Below are 16838 nucleotides of genomic sequence, written 5' to 3'. Positions count from 1 at the left end.
ATGAAGTAAAATGTGTTGGTTTCGGCCTCATTACCGGCTGCAGTCATGTCCTCATCTCATAAATCAAACACCTGCGATTCAGCAACTATCTGCTAATGCACTTGCATTCACGTAAAGTAGACTTGTTGACAAGTTTGGGTGAGTAAAGGCAAAATGCACAAGATATAGTACCTTCAATGCGCTTAGATGGTGATATCGCTTCTTTATAGCAGAAACTGCTTCAGAAAAAGTTAGGTGCAATGCAAAATGTAATGTGTAATTGTGTTACTCATCACAAATGTATTGGAGTAAAAAGTACATTTACTTGTTCAAAAATGTAGTCAAGTAGAGAGTAAAAGTTGCTAATATTTTTGATATAGTAAAACTACAAAGTAGCCAAAAAGATACTTAAGCACAGTAACTAATTACATCACTCAAATACTTTACACCACTGTGAGGGACAGAAGTATTGTGTGTTCAATGGATTGTACTTTTGTTTAACAACTTGCCAGTTGTTCAGCTGACGAAACTTCTTTCCAAAAGACTTTTAGTAGACAAAAACTCCATAAAACAGATTTTTTTTTTTTTAAGAATATTTGATCTAGGACCTTCATACAGTGCATGCCTTTGTAAAAACTGTAAGTCTTTCCCTTACAGCCTTATTTTCATCCGTGTAAAATTTTATATGGCATCTACCCTGATTAAGGTCTACTCTATAATGTAGTTCCGTCACATTCATTGTTTGGAAATGTTGTTGTGCTCATCAACACTGTGTGCCCATGAGGAGGCTGGTCTGGCGGCCAAGATTTCCACAGGGGCCCCTCCCTGCAAACTCAGGCCCCAGCGGACGGGTGTGTCCCTAGGGTTACTGTGGAAGTCAGCGGCCCTGCCCTGCTCACACAGACCTCGCTGCCCAGCTCCAGCCACAGCGCTTGCCACATAATGAGCAGGTTGGGACTATAATTTGCAGGTCCTGATGGAATCTGTGGCACTCTGGGGGAGAAAGTGCATAGTTTCACTGGTAAACACAGTGTTTCAGAGAGCCACATAGGGCCCTGTAAACAGGAAATGACCCGGGAAGAGAGAGTGAGAGCCACCTTCGGCACCACACTAAATGGCTTTATGGTTACAGATGGTCCCAGAAAAGCCATATATCTGTAGCTGTAAGCAGTATACCACTTGCGTTTTGTGTTTTGCTTAGACATCGCAGAGCAGTGCACATTGTTTACATGTATCGATTGTTCCTGTGCATGTGTACAAATGCGTTGTGATGTTTGACTTCACACAGTGCTGAGCTCGGTTGCACATGTTGTTAGATAAAGTAGATAAGGATCAAGAAAGCTCTTGCTCTACAGTCACAGAAATACCAGAGGACAGCAGCTGCACTCTAAAGGCACTCTCACACACACCCACACACGTACCTACACTACACTCTCACACACATCAAGATAGATACAGAAACTAAGGGTCTTGTTAGTGTAGGGGCTTCACTTCCTTCAAAACATGACTTTTTCATCTGAAAGAACATGTGACCTCTGTTGCCAAACCACCCTGAGGTAGTCTTATTGCAGGAGATCTATCTAGCAAGAAACACATCAGGGCATCAAATGAAGATTTCCCTTTTTGGCAACCTTCGCTGTCATCTTGTTAATGCAACCGGTCTGATAGGTAATGGAGAGTTTGAAAAATAAAAGGTTATAGTTTACTTAAACGCGATATACAGCGTATTATGCATTATGAAGTTAATCGTAATACCATATACTGCAATTGCAATGCATTATCTTCTCTTTCCATAAATAATATTTCATTAAATTAATAATCTGTAGCAAAGTTCAATAACTGTATTTCTTTATTAAATAATGGGAATTATGCATTTTATCAAAATGTATTGCAATTCCATATACTGTAATTGCAATGCATTATCTTCTCTTTTCATAAATTATATTTGATTAAATTATTAATTTACATTTAATTATTTAGTTTTTATTCACACAAATACGTTATGTAATATTGCAATAATATTTTCCAAACTAATTATAATTCAGAATGGTGCATGAAACTGTGTGATGTATTTTATAAATGAACATTATCATTATTTTTATATACTACAATATATCTTTTACCTATTAATGCTTTTACCTTTAAAGGCTAAAATGCATGATGGTATGTTAAATTGTGTATTGTAATGATTTTAAGGACCAGCTATGAATAGATAGATATTAAAATGCATTATACTGGTCTTGAGTAACATGTTACCAATAGACTCCCTTCTGACAAAAGAAATACAGACTAGTATTTATTAAAAACTACTAAAAAGCTTCCACTCCTTCAGGGTAAAAATGACTAATATTACACCAGGTGCTGTGCTGTGCCCGTTGCACTTTTCTCTTAAAATAATCAGTCCTCTCCACACTTAAATAAATGCTAGTGACCGGATATGATAATCCGTTCAATTTGTACATTGCATTCACTCTGATAGGCTTCTGTGAGTGACAGGTGTGCTGAATTACAGTGAGAGAGTTTCTAAAGCGCTGCACTGTGGGATCCTCTTATGTGTGTGTGTCTTCCAGCTGGGTGGCTTACGATAACTGAAAGATAATGAAATATGCATCGCGACACACACATGCTGAGGGAAATGTATGTTCCTAAGAAAGAGAGCAAAGAGGAGAGAGGGAGAGAAACGCAGAGAGAGAAAAGACGATTTGGTTTTTCCCCAGCCTAATGTTTTTAAGGGAAAGGATAAGGAGTGACAATTCAATTTCCTCCCCAGGGGCTAATGCAATAGGCATGGTGCAACCATCAGCGTATTGGCTCTTAATGTATTTGCCAAATTATCCATTGAACTGTTACCAGTGCAATTTCAACATCCTGAGCGCAGCTCTTCAGTGTTCACTAAGCAGCATGCAATTGTCGCAAAGTTCAATAACTGTATTTCTTTATTAAATTCTGTGAATTATGCATTTTATCAAAATGTTCTGCCTTAGATTAAGTAGTTAATTATCATAATTACTAACCAGTCAACTGTTTAAATGAACCCAACGATAACAGCTGTTTGGGTTTACATATGTCTATGTATGTGTGAATTTTCCAATTTCATTTTCAGAAATTAAGAAACAAAGGCCATAATGACTGTGCCAGTCCTGATCCAGATGACTGTTTCGGTCACAGTCCCCTCATGGACGATCGTTTCGGCAAACTAAACGAAGAGAGTGATTTAATGTACAAGCGCTGTGGTGTAAGTACTGCTTCCTCCCTGCCTTTTTGTGTTGATCCCTCTTTTTATGTTGATGTTTACTACAGGCGCTTAACAAGAAAGAACACAGAGGCTGTGATAGCCCGGATCCTGACGCCTCATATGTCCTCACCCCTCACACAGAAGAAAAATATAAAAAAATTAATGAAGAGTTTGATAATATGATGCGAAATCATAAAATCGTAAGTAAATGCAACGTTTTTGCTTGGCTTTGTGGCAGAAAGGATACTCCCCCTCCCCCCTTTTTTTCATTGCCTCACCCTGCAACCACTGTCAGCACTTAAGGACCTTTTTTTTTTTTTTAAAGCATAATCTTTTTTTTTTTTTTTTTTGTCCATTGGAAGTGCACTTTTTTCTCTTTAATTTTGCAGCCTTTTTCTCTCACCCTAATAAGATCACATTGTTTGGAGTTATTAAACATTTTTTCCCCTTTTTTGATACATTTCTAAAATAATAAGAAGCACTTTTTAAATACTATATATACATTTAAAAGGATAGTTCACCAAAAATGAAAATTTTGTCATCATTTACTCACCTTCATGTTGCTCCAAACCTGTATGAGTTTTTCTTCTTCTGTTGAACACAAAAGAAGGTATTTTGAAGAATGTTAGTAACCAGACAGTTGATAGCACCCATTGACTTCCATAGTGTTTTTTTTTTTCTACTATGGAAGTCAATGGGTGCTATCAACTGTCAGGTTACCCACATTCTTCAAAATATCTTCTTTTGTGTTCAACAGAAGAAAGAAAATCATACAGATTTGGAACCACTTGAGGGTAAGTAATTTTCATTTTCAGGTGAACTATCCCTTTAAGTGAAAAGTTTAATTAAAAAAAATAACAACACCACAAATGTGCTTATTTGATTAGTGACCTGAAATACTGCAAAAACAAACAAACGAACAAACAAGGTTCAGTACAGGTGTGATGTATTTGTGGTATTTTTTTCGGAGAGAATGCCTCAATGTCCACCTGCTGGCTAGAATACTGACAGATTCATTGGTTGAGGTAATTGATGTGTTCTTCCCAGCACTCTCCCCAGCAGATCTGGAAATTGAATCTTTTCTCTCAGTGCTGTGCTCTGTCCAGGTCATGTGATGGAGAAGATTTGCCATTGTATAAAGATGGAGCTATCTCACCGTTTCTCCTCCACTCATTAGAAATGATTTCTTTTTGTCTCACTTTTCCGGAGGGTGGCAACACCTGGGTTTGTTTGTTCATCCCCCTGAACAATTTCTTTACTCCTTCCAGAGCCCAGAATCCCAGCACAATCAAATAGCGGAACCTTTTTCAAGTTCAAGCTAGTAATAAATAAATGTGGGGGTTTTTATTCATAAGGTTTTTTTTTTTATTTTTTTTTAATTGAGACAATAGTGATCTTATTGGGTGATGACCATAACATTCTGCACCTGATAGAGGGTGTCAGATGATTATTTTCACTGCACCGAATGGACATGAACAAAGCTCGAGTTTTTTTTTTTTTGTGCCATTAACATACTAATATTCTCACTAACTAGCTCACTGCACTATTAAGTGAATTGAGTGGCCTCACACTGTCCCTGCTCACACTCACTCTGGATAACTCTATGGATAGTCAGCAATGCACTGCCTGTTGATTTGATTAAGATGCCACTGTTGCTGTCATGTGATTACTTGTGCTTATTTCACCTCTTTTTGCCCTTTCAAAAAATGTATGGACATTGATTTTAAAATCCAAGTATATTGTGTTTTTGTGTGTTTTATTTGTTTTGTTTCATCAAAACAGCCAAGTGCAGTGCTGGCTATAGCCATACTTGACTGGAGAGCTATTTCAAGATATTTCTTAAATTTGCATGCCTTCGTAATATATCTTATCTCAAGATGTTGTTTTATGTATTGAGCCTGGGTCAAAATTGGTGTTCTGAGCACAGTGAAAATGACTCCCAATAGGAGAATTGTTTTCCAGGAGTATTTCTCACCTCATGCCGGGCTTTTTGGACAGCCCAAGGTGATCCGGAGATCTCCCTCCTGAGATTACATTTTTCCACCCAGCAATCTATCTCCTGTTTTCCTCCATTGTATGATAAAAGCACCAAAGCTCAGGGGTCATCTTTCACTCCTGGTAGAGGCCTGAAGATATGTGCAGCGTACCATTATAGGCCATTCTACCTGAATATCCAGGCTAAATGATTATATCGTTACTTGTTGAGATATGACTCAGTTATCTGTGTGAATGTCAATTTTGATACTGGGATATTTAGATATGTAAGAGTCTTTAATGCCTCTCACATAAAGCCATGTGTGTGTCTCTCTTCCAGCCGACGGCCTTGCCCCCGCAGAACTTCTCCATGCATGTGGCTGTGCCAGTGACGAACCCCAACGCCATGTCCTACAACCCCGGGGCCTCTCTGAGCAGCCAGAGCCTGTCGGCCGCCACTGCCTCTCTGAGTGACGGTGCCATGCTGTCTCCTCCTCAGGGTTCCCTGCACAGAAACGTAGTGTCTGCCGGGCCCCCACAGAGGCCCCCCAGCACAGGCAGCGCAGGTTAGTGCTATTCCCTCAAAAGTGGGGCAGGTACAGCTCCGTCATGCAATCCTGGGATTGTAATGGCGTATATATCAAGAGATGTGTTTTCTGTCTTATTGCTTTGCTTTGAAAATTCAATACAGATGTTGTTTTTCTATGTCTCACATTGGGAGATCTGTAATAATAGAGCGGTAATGTTGTTTCCCAGCTGCTATGCACAGACATCTATATGTTTCTTGTGATGCTTTGTGTTTCACACCTTCTCAGCACTAGCATGAGTGGAACGGAAGTGAGATCAATTAGTAGTCTCCTGGAAGTGGTCTCCATGACTACAGCAGGCTTTAATAATACCATCTGATCTTTAAGCTGGTCTGACAGCAGTGGGCTCCGTGACTGGGCCGTACCAACCCTAGTGTGAAAAATGAAAGACAGACAGACATACAAATAGTGAATACATTTAAATGTGTTTCATAAACATTTTCTTGTGACAAAAGATAAAAATGCAGCAGAAAGCTTTTTAGATTTATACTGAACCTTTATGAGGAACCTTGCAACCTGGAAATCCATAAATAGCTGTTTTGCATTTGGCCTTTGTGCGCCTTATACGTCTTCAAGCTGTAACACAAGTGTTAAATGCATGTTTTTCTGCACTGGACACATTAGTCATCCTTTTATCTCTGTTGCTATGTAGGAGGGAGGCATGACCATAGTAGAGTGCAAAAACACTGTTGCGCTGCATCGCTGCAAAATAATGTTTGATGTTCCAACAACACCCATTACTGACCTCAACAATACCCAAACAACACTCGCCCTCCACAGGCCAGCACTCGCTCTCTGGCGGAGGTTATACTCGACAGTGCAAATGCTGCTTGAAATCATGATGGCAAGTTTTGATTGAGATTATCTTGCGTAACTGACTTAGTGGAGCTTCCGTGATTCAGATTTGTTTATATTCACATTTTTATACTTTGATTATAGTTTGTTAGTTTCTGCAAATGCTTGCCTTTGAGTTTTACCTCTCAGGTAAAAGTGAAACTGAAAAAGTCTGGACTCACTCAGCCAAATGAATTCAGTGTCAATGAACAGTTGTACCCAAAATGAGATGTTATGTTAGTCTCACACTTTCTATATAATACTTGATGCAGAGATGTATAATCTGTTCGAAAACGGAAAATGCTCTTAATTAAGTATCAAATGAGTTAAACCTAAGATACACACTACCAAAACATACAGACTATCATTGGGGGTCAGCACAATTTTTTAAATGTTTTTGAAAGAAGTCTTTTATGCTCACCAAGGCTGCATTTACTTATTTCTTAGCAGAAATATTGTGAAATAATAGTACCGTATAAAATGACTGCTTTATATTATATTTTAAAAAGTAATGCATTTTTGTGATGGCAAAGCTAAATATTCAACGGCCATTATTTTAAGTCATTCTAATATACAGATTTGCTGCGCAAGAAACATTTCTTATTATCATCAATGTTAAAAACAGTTGTGCTGCTTAATATTTTTGTGGAAATTGTGATACTTTTTTTCATGATTATTTGATGGACAGAAAGTTCAAAAGAACAACATTTATTTGATGTATTATTTGTAGCAGTATAAAAGTCTTTACTGTCACTTTTGATCAATTTAATGCATTCTTGCTAAATAAAGCTATTAAGTTCTTTCAAAAAACAAAACTTTTGAACAGTATTGCCTGTAATGTAACTTATGTATAAAGTTCAGAAAATGTTTGGTGCTAAGAATAACTAGTAAATTTTATTTTCTGCCAGGCAAAAGTTGTCAGCTGACTTAGATAAGTAATATTGCACTTCTGCTCAACAAGCCACAATTTTAGAGAACATTCATATCTGATACCACAAACAGGGTACGATACACACCAAAGTGTTATACTTTGTAGTATTAAGGGTTTGTTCAAATCCCAAAGTATGAGCAATAGTTATTCTTGCTTTAGCAGGCAGTTTCACTCCTTAAAATTCTGCAGCATTGAAATGTGTTTGACACACTAAAGGGAGCAGAACGCTGTGTGTGAAGGCTGGCCTGTCACACACATGTACCCACACACTTGGAGATAAAAGATGCAGATGGTTAATCATCTCATTTTGTGCATCTCATTAGGTGACATGCTGGGTACCCTCACAGAGCTCACAGTGCCAAGCGGTGTCGGCTCCAGCCCTGCGGGTTAGTCCTCTGGGGTGACTGCACCAGCTCCTGTGTCAATAGATGTTTCGCTTTGCAGGGGTCTCTGAATCCGGTTTCTGTTTTTATGATTGATATGGTTGATCTGTAAGAGAGGGTATCTTTTTTTCAGGAAGTATGTCGCCCTCTTTCTTCGTCCTAATGGAGTAGCACCATCTTTACCCCGTGATCAGATAAGCGGTTCTCCCTCAGTCGCTTCTCCTCTGCTTAGAGTATAACTGGCATGTTACAGTAGCACACCACCCCCTTCTCTCTCTTGATATTTGGAAATCTAGGCCAAACCGTTATGAGCCAGTGATGGATGTTGAAGTGACTCTGCCCTTTATGAGGACATCAGAAGGATATTATCAAGGGTTTTTTCTATGGCTTCTCATGAAAAAAAAAAAAAAAAAAAAATTAGCATATAACAATTATCATTCACAGAAAACCTCAGAGGTTGTGTCAAAGGCCTCTGAGCTGCATTTTCACATCCAGATGGAAGAGCATTAAGTTGTGCCAGTGCTGACTTGTGGGTTCGGGCGTTTGATAAAGCGGGTGTAAACAGTCATGTGATGATGGAAAATGGCGGCAGCTGCGAGAGTCTCTGCCCTGCTGCTTGTGTGTACACACACTGTCAAGTCACCAAGGACGCACACAAGGTCATGTGTCCAACTGTTTCTCCCTGACAGTTACAAATACAAGGGTTGCCTCCGTTCTCTAGTGGGCCGCTCTGTCTATGTCAGCTGTAGGCCAGGGCTACTTTTTCAACATTACAAAGCATACGAGCACAAGAGCATGACTGCTGGAACAACAAGCCGTGAGATTCATGCTCTCTCACATGATCTTGAAGATTGCTCCTGCCCTAATTTGCTGGGGTTTTTTTCTGGAAAACTTAAGGCACTGATATACTTCAAAGAATGAACTGGTGTGACGTCATTTTAAACAAAATCAGGCCAAAACGAAGTTAATTTGAAGTTTGTGTCAGGAGTTCGAACCAGCTTGCCAAAGCAAACTTTCCGGAAAAGTTCGCTCTGGCTGGTAAACGCCTTCAAACTACTGTTGGTCCGTGGCGATTGAATCAAAAAGTGTGCTGCCTTCTTAAACAGAAATATTCTCTGGTTCATTTCTTCTGTTAAGTCTGTCAAGGTTTGCTTCAAAGTTGCTTGTTTTAAAGCAATTTATTGTATAAAGTGCTATATAAACAAACATGACTTAATTTGCAAACATATCCACGTCACTATAATCAGATGCTTTCTTAACTGCCGTTTTCTCACCAGGCATTTTGGTTGCGTTTATTTTGTTATTGCGAGGAAATACGCCGCGGTATGTTCGCTAACAGTATACCGCTGATCAGGTATTTCGAACTTCTTTTTACCCCTAATCGAAGAACAAAAAGGAATTTAGTTGTGAGAATATCAGGGACTTGAGCAAAAAGTGTACTTCACTTTTTACGCATATGCGAGGGTGCGCGTACAGTGCGTGCGACACGAATTTCACCATCAGAAGAGTATGCGTGTACTGTATGCGCACCACCGGATTTTTGTGTTTTAATGTTTTTTGCAGTAATTAGATTATCCACAAGGTGGCAGCCGTGCCCTGGGGGTGTTGATTCAGAAGGTAGTCAAAGAAAAACTGCATAAACAGAACAGACCGGTGTCATGAGAAATCGAGTCCCCCCCAGGAATCGGGTCTCTTTTAGGACCCAGGTGATAATGCCTGATCAAAAGTTGTTATCGTGATGTCTTGACTAATGCAAGGATGTGCATTCGACTCGCGTACACTTTAAAAAAAAAAAAAAGAAGAAAAAGAAATGAAGTATACTTTGGGTTTAAAAGTCAACCAGAAACATTAGATATAGTGCAGGTGCAGATTAGATGCATCTCAGCAAGAAGTTCCTTTTTGTCTTTGTGTCTGTGTGTGTATGAAACGGTTAACTGTTCCAGCAGCTGATTCAGACAGGCAGGTAAATAAACTCAGCATTTCCTTTAAGTCCTCGACCCCCTGCCTCCATCCCTCCCGGCCCCCTTGAGTTTCCTTCCCCCTATTGACAGGTGCATCTGTTTTCCTGGTACTGTGGCAGTCCTTATACGGCAGGCGTAAGCCTGCTAAATGCCTGACCCAGCAGAACCCTGCAAGCATTCGGACCATGACATCCCTCTAAGACTGTTGTGCACAATGACCAGGCAACCTGTCATAAGCATTCTGTGGCAATGAGAGGCAGAGACAGGTGGTATTTAACCATCTTTTTGCCAAATACACACACACATAGACATGCGCTTACTGAGTGCTAAGTGTCAGAGACTCTCTTGATTGAATGTACACAGTGGGAGATAATATTGGCTTTTAAGTCTCCTATGAGATCATGTACAGTATAACACTTGGAGCCTTTTGGTAATGAATACCTCAGAGTACTTTTTTCAGTAACATGGAGCAGAATTCATTGCTTTTACACACCCGATGCCTCTCATCAGTCTTTGAATAATTGTCAGGCATTACTGAGCCAGTCCCCACTAGCAAAGTCCCTTTGCGACAGTAGTGCAGAGTATCTCTTTAGAATCAATATTTAGAGATTTGAAACAAGGATGTCGGTACATATAAATGACACCCAGGGCATACCCTATTAGTGCTCTATCATGATGCAAAAATACCTAGACCATTTAAATCAGAATTCTGTATTTTTTTAAAGGAATTTTAACATGGCTTTTAATGTTGTCATCAAGGTATGGTAGAAAAAGACTTAAACAAAAAATGTACACTTTGTTTTAAATAATTATATTCATAAACATTTTAATGAGAAATATTATGAAATAATTAAACATATTATGTAATAAATACTAAAAGAATTGTGAAAATGAATTATATTTTATTAAATAATTCAATATATTAATGCATTATGTTATACATTCTGAGAGAATTGTGAAAATTATGTATTCTAAATAAAAATGTAATTAATAAATACATTTATTATCAAGTCTTATAAAATATACAATTATATGCATTAAAAAGTTTGCATATATAATAAAAATTAAATATATATATATATATATATATAATTGTCACATGGCTCATTGGGACAGTTGTATTATTTTATTATGAGGTGACAAAGGGCATCAGTTTAAATATATACTACATTTTAAATGTTTTATTTGACAATTATTTTATTGACCTGTACTTTACGGTGCAAATATAACCTCAATTTTTGACTTCGAGCGGGTGCAAAGACTTTTCCCATAGGTACACAGATAACAGCAGAAGTGAGAGGGGAAAGTGAAGTATAGCTCAAAGAGAGCGGGTGCAGTCCCGTGAAACTGTCACAGATGAGTGATAGAGAAATTGAGTGTGTGAATTTGTGCAGGGACGGCGCCTTGTGCTGCCCATGAGAATACTGTTATCATCGTTAATGCCAGACTCCGCCAATAGTTTTGACTTTGTAAGAGAAATGCTATGAGAAATATTATGTTTAGGCCTGTTATTAATTAACATACTTTTGTATTGTGTAGTTTGTTCATTTTACCCATATTACCCATAATTTTACCCGTAATTACCCATAAATAATGCAACTGAAGTTAAATGACTTTCTTTATCTGTGTACTTCTAAAGCATCCAGGGCTAAAAGATTTGGGGGCTACAGGTTTAGTGACAGCCCAGCCCAGCCCAAAGTATCTGGGGTGTATTTATGGTACTGGACGTACAGTGCTTAGTTGACAGTGGCATTATGGGGTGTGGCAAGGAGCGTGTGCCCAGAGGTCTCAGGCCTTTGGCTCTGTGGTCACATAGCACAGCCTTTGGCTCTCTGATCACATAGCGCAGCTGTTGTTTGTTCCAAACAGCCTCGATCAGCGTGGCTGCCTTGGAGAGGAACCACTTTAGTGCTCCTGTCAGATGGCCATTCCTTGCATACTTCTGATTTTTCACAAGCAGAAGGCACAGGGAGAGCAGGGACATCTTAGAGGCAGAGCCTGCAGGAATGCAGCTCACAGCACACTTCCTCTGCTCTTTCCCCTGTGTAGAGCGACCTCATATTGCCTGAATGAGTTCAGCGAAATGCTCTGATCACCAGTTAAGCCAAAGGAATGGTGAAGAGGATCTAAACGTTAATCCAAGCACATACACCGGCTCTCCTCTTAAGGGAAAAAATCTTTTTCATCATGTTGACATGCCCAGCTGGGGTGCAAATGAATCTTTTTGTTCGTGAAATATCAGGCTCGTGTTGTAGCACGATTCTTTCTCTTTTGAAGCAATTCGGTGTTACCTAACTATGTACAGTTGCTGGAGGTCAGGATGAATCATCAGCACTGTGAAACAAAATGGCTTAGTTTCCTCACTGAGTTCTCTGATATGGAAGCTCAGCACGCTTCCAGCATAATATTTGGTTTCGGATCATCTTCGTTTCAGATTTTATTTTGTTGTTGACTTGTGTGGGGAACAGAAGGCCTAGTTTCTGTCAAATTACCCAGATCTCGTTGTTGACTAACAAATCATTGGCACTGTTTTTCTATTGATACAAGAGAAAAATATATTTTCCCACATGGTGAATTTTTCAAATCAAACCAGACCCGGGCTTTAGCAGTCATTATACAAAGTATAACAAAATTTTATTTTATTTTATTTTATTTTATTTTAATTTATTGCATATATCTGTATATATTTATATTTACTTTTATTTATTATCATTTTTATTATATTATAAATTATTTATTATTGTTTTGTAACGATGGTATGTATCATTATAAATTAATCATTAATTCTATTTATTTGCTGTACAGTTGGATGACTGAAATCTGAATGTGAAAGATCATAAGTTTAGTACATTTTAAGCCTAAAAGAAGCAACTGATGGCTCTAGGTTGGCATTATCAGTGCTGCAGACAGTACCTTCAAGATTTATTTATTTTTTTGTCAGTTGTCCCAGCATACTTCAGCATCTTTCCTGTCCTTAATCACAGGTTCTGTGGGTTTATTTGTGTGTATGTAAAAGAAGAATGGAGACAGCCCAGCACAAACCACTTATGGCTGAAGAGCCCACAACTCTAGAAGGTGAACAAGTCCTTGATGCTTTGTGCTCAGTCTCCTTTGATCCGAGATATCTTTCGATCATCTCCACCTTAACAGCACCACTCTGTCAAAGGGTTTGTGCTTCAGAATTGGATAACTGAGAGTACCGAACTTGTAAGGAACTTGTGTTTTCTAATAATAGTAGGGTGTTAAGTATTAAAGCGCTAAATTGCCATATATTCAGTGTGTTCAAGCAGCGAAGTTGCTGGTTTGGCAACTACCTTAATTTAATTAAAAGTGAAACGATATGAAGTCTTGTAAAGTTAGATGTGCTTTCATCATGGGATTGCAGAAGTGTGGCTGATACATTAGAAGAACAGATCCCACACATTCAATTAGTGCATTGCAAAAAATTTGGCACTACTAGTTGATGTGTTAAAGACACCTTGTTCAAGCTGACAAGAGCAAACTCTCAGCTTTGCAGATTACGCCAAAGTTCACAATGCGTGATCGTGCACAAAAAGGAAGTGATGCAAACGTAATGGTTCCAGAAATACATAATTCGTGTTTTGATGAGCACCAATTAGCAATCCGATGGCGATCTCGAATTCCGTTTTGAGTACAATGCAGCGTACACAGATGTGCTTTTGGGCTGTTCGGGACCTCCGCTGTTAAAAATTAGGGTTTGTTTGGAGTTGTATCTCTGTTATGCAATGTGCCTAGAATCTGCACAACTTCTTTCATTAATACTGAAGAATTATAGGCTGGTTTCTCGAAAGAGTGTTTTTGTGCCAGTTACTTCACTATATTGTGAGGTCCACGCCATCCCGCTCCAGAGCTTCCAGTCTTTTTTTTTTTTTTTTAGATTCCTCATGGAGGCATTACAAATGATATTTATTTTTTGTACAAAAGGGTTCTCCAAGTAAAATATGAATTGGATTTTTTTGGCACCAGCAGTTGGAACTCTTTTCCCAGCTCACATTGTTCCTGTGCATGATTTCCGGAGCCAAAACAATATGGCTGCACCCGTTAAAGAGGTACTGTTCAGCCTCATTAATTAAGACTATAATTAGAATTTGGACTCTGTTCCTCTTAATCTATTAGGGAGGCGAGGCTTTGATTCTGAAATCCATTAGTCTTTTCTCATTCATGCATACTTTGCCCCTTTGACGACACCATGTTGCTCAAGGTAATGATGACTTATAAATGGTTAGGACTTATCTGGTGCTTTTTATCAAAACAGCCTTGCTCTGAAAAGAAACAAATTATTTGTTTTGTAAAAGCGGGTCATTATGTAACCATGCTCCCATAGGATCATGCATTACTCAAAGCTGAGCGAGAGACTTATTTTATGAGGGTAAGCAGCATTGTTCAAGACAACGATTTAATAAGGCATTACTCTTCTGTATTCTGTGTTCATTTTGGAATTGTGACACTGGGTTCACTCTGCTGGGTATGAGAGGATTCAATGTGGGACTTACATAGACATGGTGTTTCAAGAGCAAGAGGGGTGGGGACGCTGCTTACAGCTCAGAATGAGAGCAGCTTATGTCTCAGTAGGGCCTCAGTTACACATTCCGCCTTTTTGAGAACAGGCGCCTTTTTCAGAAATTGGGAGCATTTCAATGTAATGATATCATCCTCCCTCCTTTTGATCATTATCAGAGTAATGCGCTGCTGCTGTGCTTTTTTACAGTAATTACAAGATATTTTCCTCCCTCTCACTTCAATTTCACACATTCATCTTATATTTCCTGTCAATTGAATAAACATTTACAGTACCATCCAAAAGTTTCTTTTTTTGTACGGTTTTACACATTTAGAATAATAGCACAAGTCATCAAAGTATTACATAGAGCAGATTCTACTTATGCAATTCATTATATATATATATATATATATATATATATATATACACACACACACACACAGTATATATATATAGAGTATATATACTGTATATCCCTAGTATAAAAACCTATACCAGAATCTATTGAAAATGCACTTATTTCTTATTAAGTATACTTGAACACCATTAACAAATTTATTGAGACATCACTTTAGACTTACTGATATAAAATTGGAATATTTGGATGATATAAATTTGGAATATTTCTTTATTGCACAATGCATATTTCTTAATATTATTCCTAAAACGTGTTTTAATATCACTGTTAATATGGATTATATGATCTTTGTATAATATCAGTCTTTAAATGCAAGATATTTAAAGTGTACCTAAAGTATACTTGCAATAGTTCCACTTTAGCACAATCAAATATACTGAAGTATATCTTTAGTTGGACCTCAGCACTACTTCCGCACAATTAAAGTGCATTAAGTACAAAATTAATTGTTCCAATTTAGCAGACTTTAAGTATACCAGTTTATTATACCTAAAGTTCAATTGCAGGGTATTTTTATTTAGCACATAAATATGTAAATGTATTTGTAGTATACTTACTTAATAAATGTACTTCAAATGCATTTCAGTATATTTTTTTTCGCTAGGGTGTGTGTGTATATATATATATATATATATATATATATATATATATATACACACACACACACACACACACACACACACACACACACACACACACACACGTGTGCGCACAATGTCTGTAAGTGCTTTGAATGTGTTATTATGTATTTCTGCTTCCACTTGTGTTGAATTATTCCTCATTTTATGTCACTTTGGATAAGAGCATCTGCAAAATGAATAAATGTTAATGTGCTACTTGCCAAGTTTCATGAAAGGTATTTATTGTTCCAAGACAATTGATGAAACAGTTGATGCAATGCTCAAGTTTTTAATTACAACCTGCAAAAAGTTTGCTTTTGTTTGCTAATCCAAGTTAGATGGGTGAAATTTATTGAGTTTTGTAAGTTAGTGAAGATTTAGATTCAACTGAGATTCTCTTACTATCTGAGAATAAAATCTTGTAAGTTGTCTGAGATGTGACCTGGTGAGTAGTGCACTTGCACCGACATGTTATGTGCGGGTGACCCTAGTTCAAATCTCGCTTGGATCATTTTCCAAACACACTTCTCTCAATTGTTTCCTGTCTGTTTTTGAGCATTTCTGTCCATAGAAATAGCCAAAAAATGAAAAGCGTATATTCAAAGTTGAGCTGTGAGCATTACGTGTATGTGTCCCTCTCAGCAGAGGCGTGTTGTAACAGACAGAGTAAGTGTAGGTCTCTGCTCTCTGTCTCTCTGATGATGGCCTTTTCTCTCGCTGTCCCACAGCAAGCCCCCACAGGAAATGAGCATTGGGTGGGGGGCAGAAAAAGCCCCATGACTAACATTTAATCAAGCTGCTGTTATGGAGAAAACACACGGAAATGACATTGCACTTTGCTGAATACACAGTTCTAAGCAAATGGAAATAAAATGGGCATTTCTCAAAACCAGAAGACATTGCACTTGTTTGCCTGATGGTTGTTGTTTAGTTGCTCAGCATTTTTCATACTGACGAGAGAAAACATTGAAACAGAGACCTTAGGGGCGATTGTGTTTTTGGGTTTGAATGTCGGCCAATTGTAATTCCTGTGTTTGTCTTTGGAGGTTACACATTGTGTGGGTAAATGACCCGTGATTGTTAGAGAATATTTCAGATGGTTGTGTGAAGGAACTTGCTAACAATGTGAGCCAGCAGATGGTAGAAAGACATCTTTGTAAAGCTCTGACGTTCACATGAAACCAGAAACCCGCAATATATATGGTATACGGGTGTGAGGTCAGTCAGGTGCAGACTTGATGGATTAGCCCATTCGTTCTCATGTGATGACATCATTCACACACCAACTTTTTAGCATTTGTTGTTGATGTTCTTCAGACTTGCGGTTCAGTCACACTGGGTTCCTCTCATTGTGCTTTTTTTGGGGTCATTGCAGCATGTGCTAACATTTAGCA

At 38.2% G+C, this 16838-nt stretch overlaps 1 protein-coding gene across 12 annotated transcripts in view; it reads left to right on the top strand.

Moving 5' to 3' along the window:
• mef2aa (myocyte enhancer factor 2aa) overlaps positions 1–16838 on the top strand; it is a 102991-nt gene that overhangs the window by 73167 nt on the left and 12986 nt on the right. For 9 of the 12 annotated variants that reach the window (XM_051869709.1, XM_051869713.1, XM_051869711.1 and 6 more), the window contains 2 exons: positions 3280–3414; positions 5529–5754. In XM_051869709.1, coding sequence (XP_051725669.1) covers positions 3280–3414; positions 5529–5754 — 361 coding nt within the window. Of the gene's footprint in view, positions 1–3082; positions 3215–3279; positions 3415–5528; positions 5755–16838 lie in introns of all 12 variants that reach the window. The other 3 variants (XM_051869715.1, XM_051869716.1, XM_051869719.1) reach the window with 1 other exon arrangement.

This window comes from Ctenopharyngodon idella, chromosome 18 (assembly GCF_019924925.1).
Source record: "Ctenopharyngodon idella isolate HZGC_01 chromosome 18, HZGC01, whole genome shotgun sequence".
Classification (NCBI taxonomy): domain Eukaryota; kingdom Metazoa; phylum Chordata; class Actinopteri; order Cypriniformes; family Xenocyprididae; genus Ctenopharyngodon; species Ctenopharyngodon idella.
Note: the sequence above shows the minus strand (reverse complement) of the source record. Positions and strands in the feature narration are given on the sequence as shown.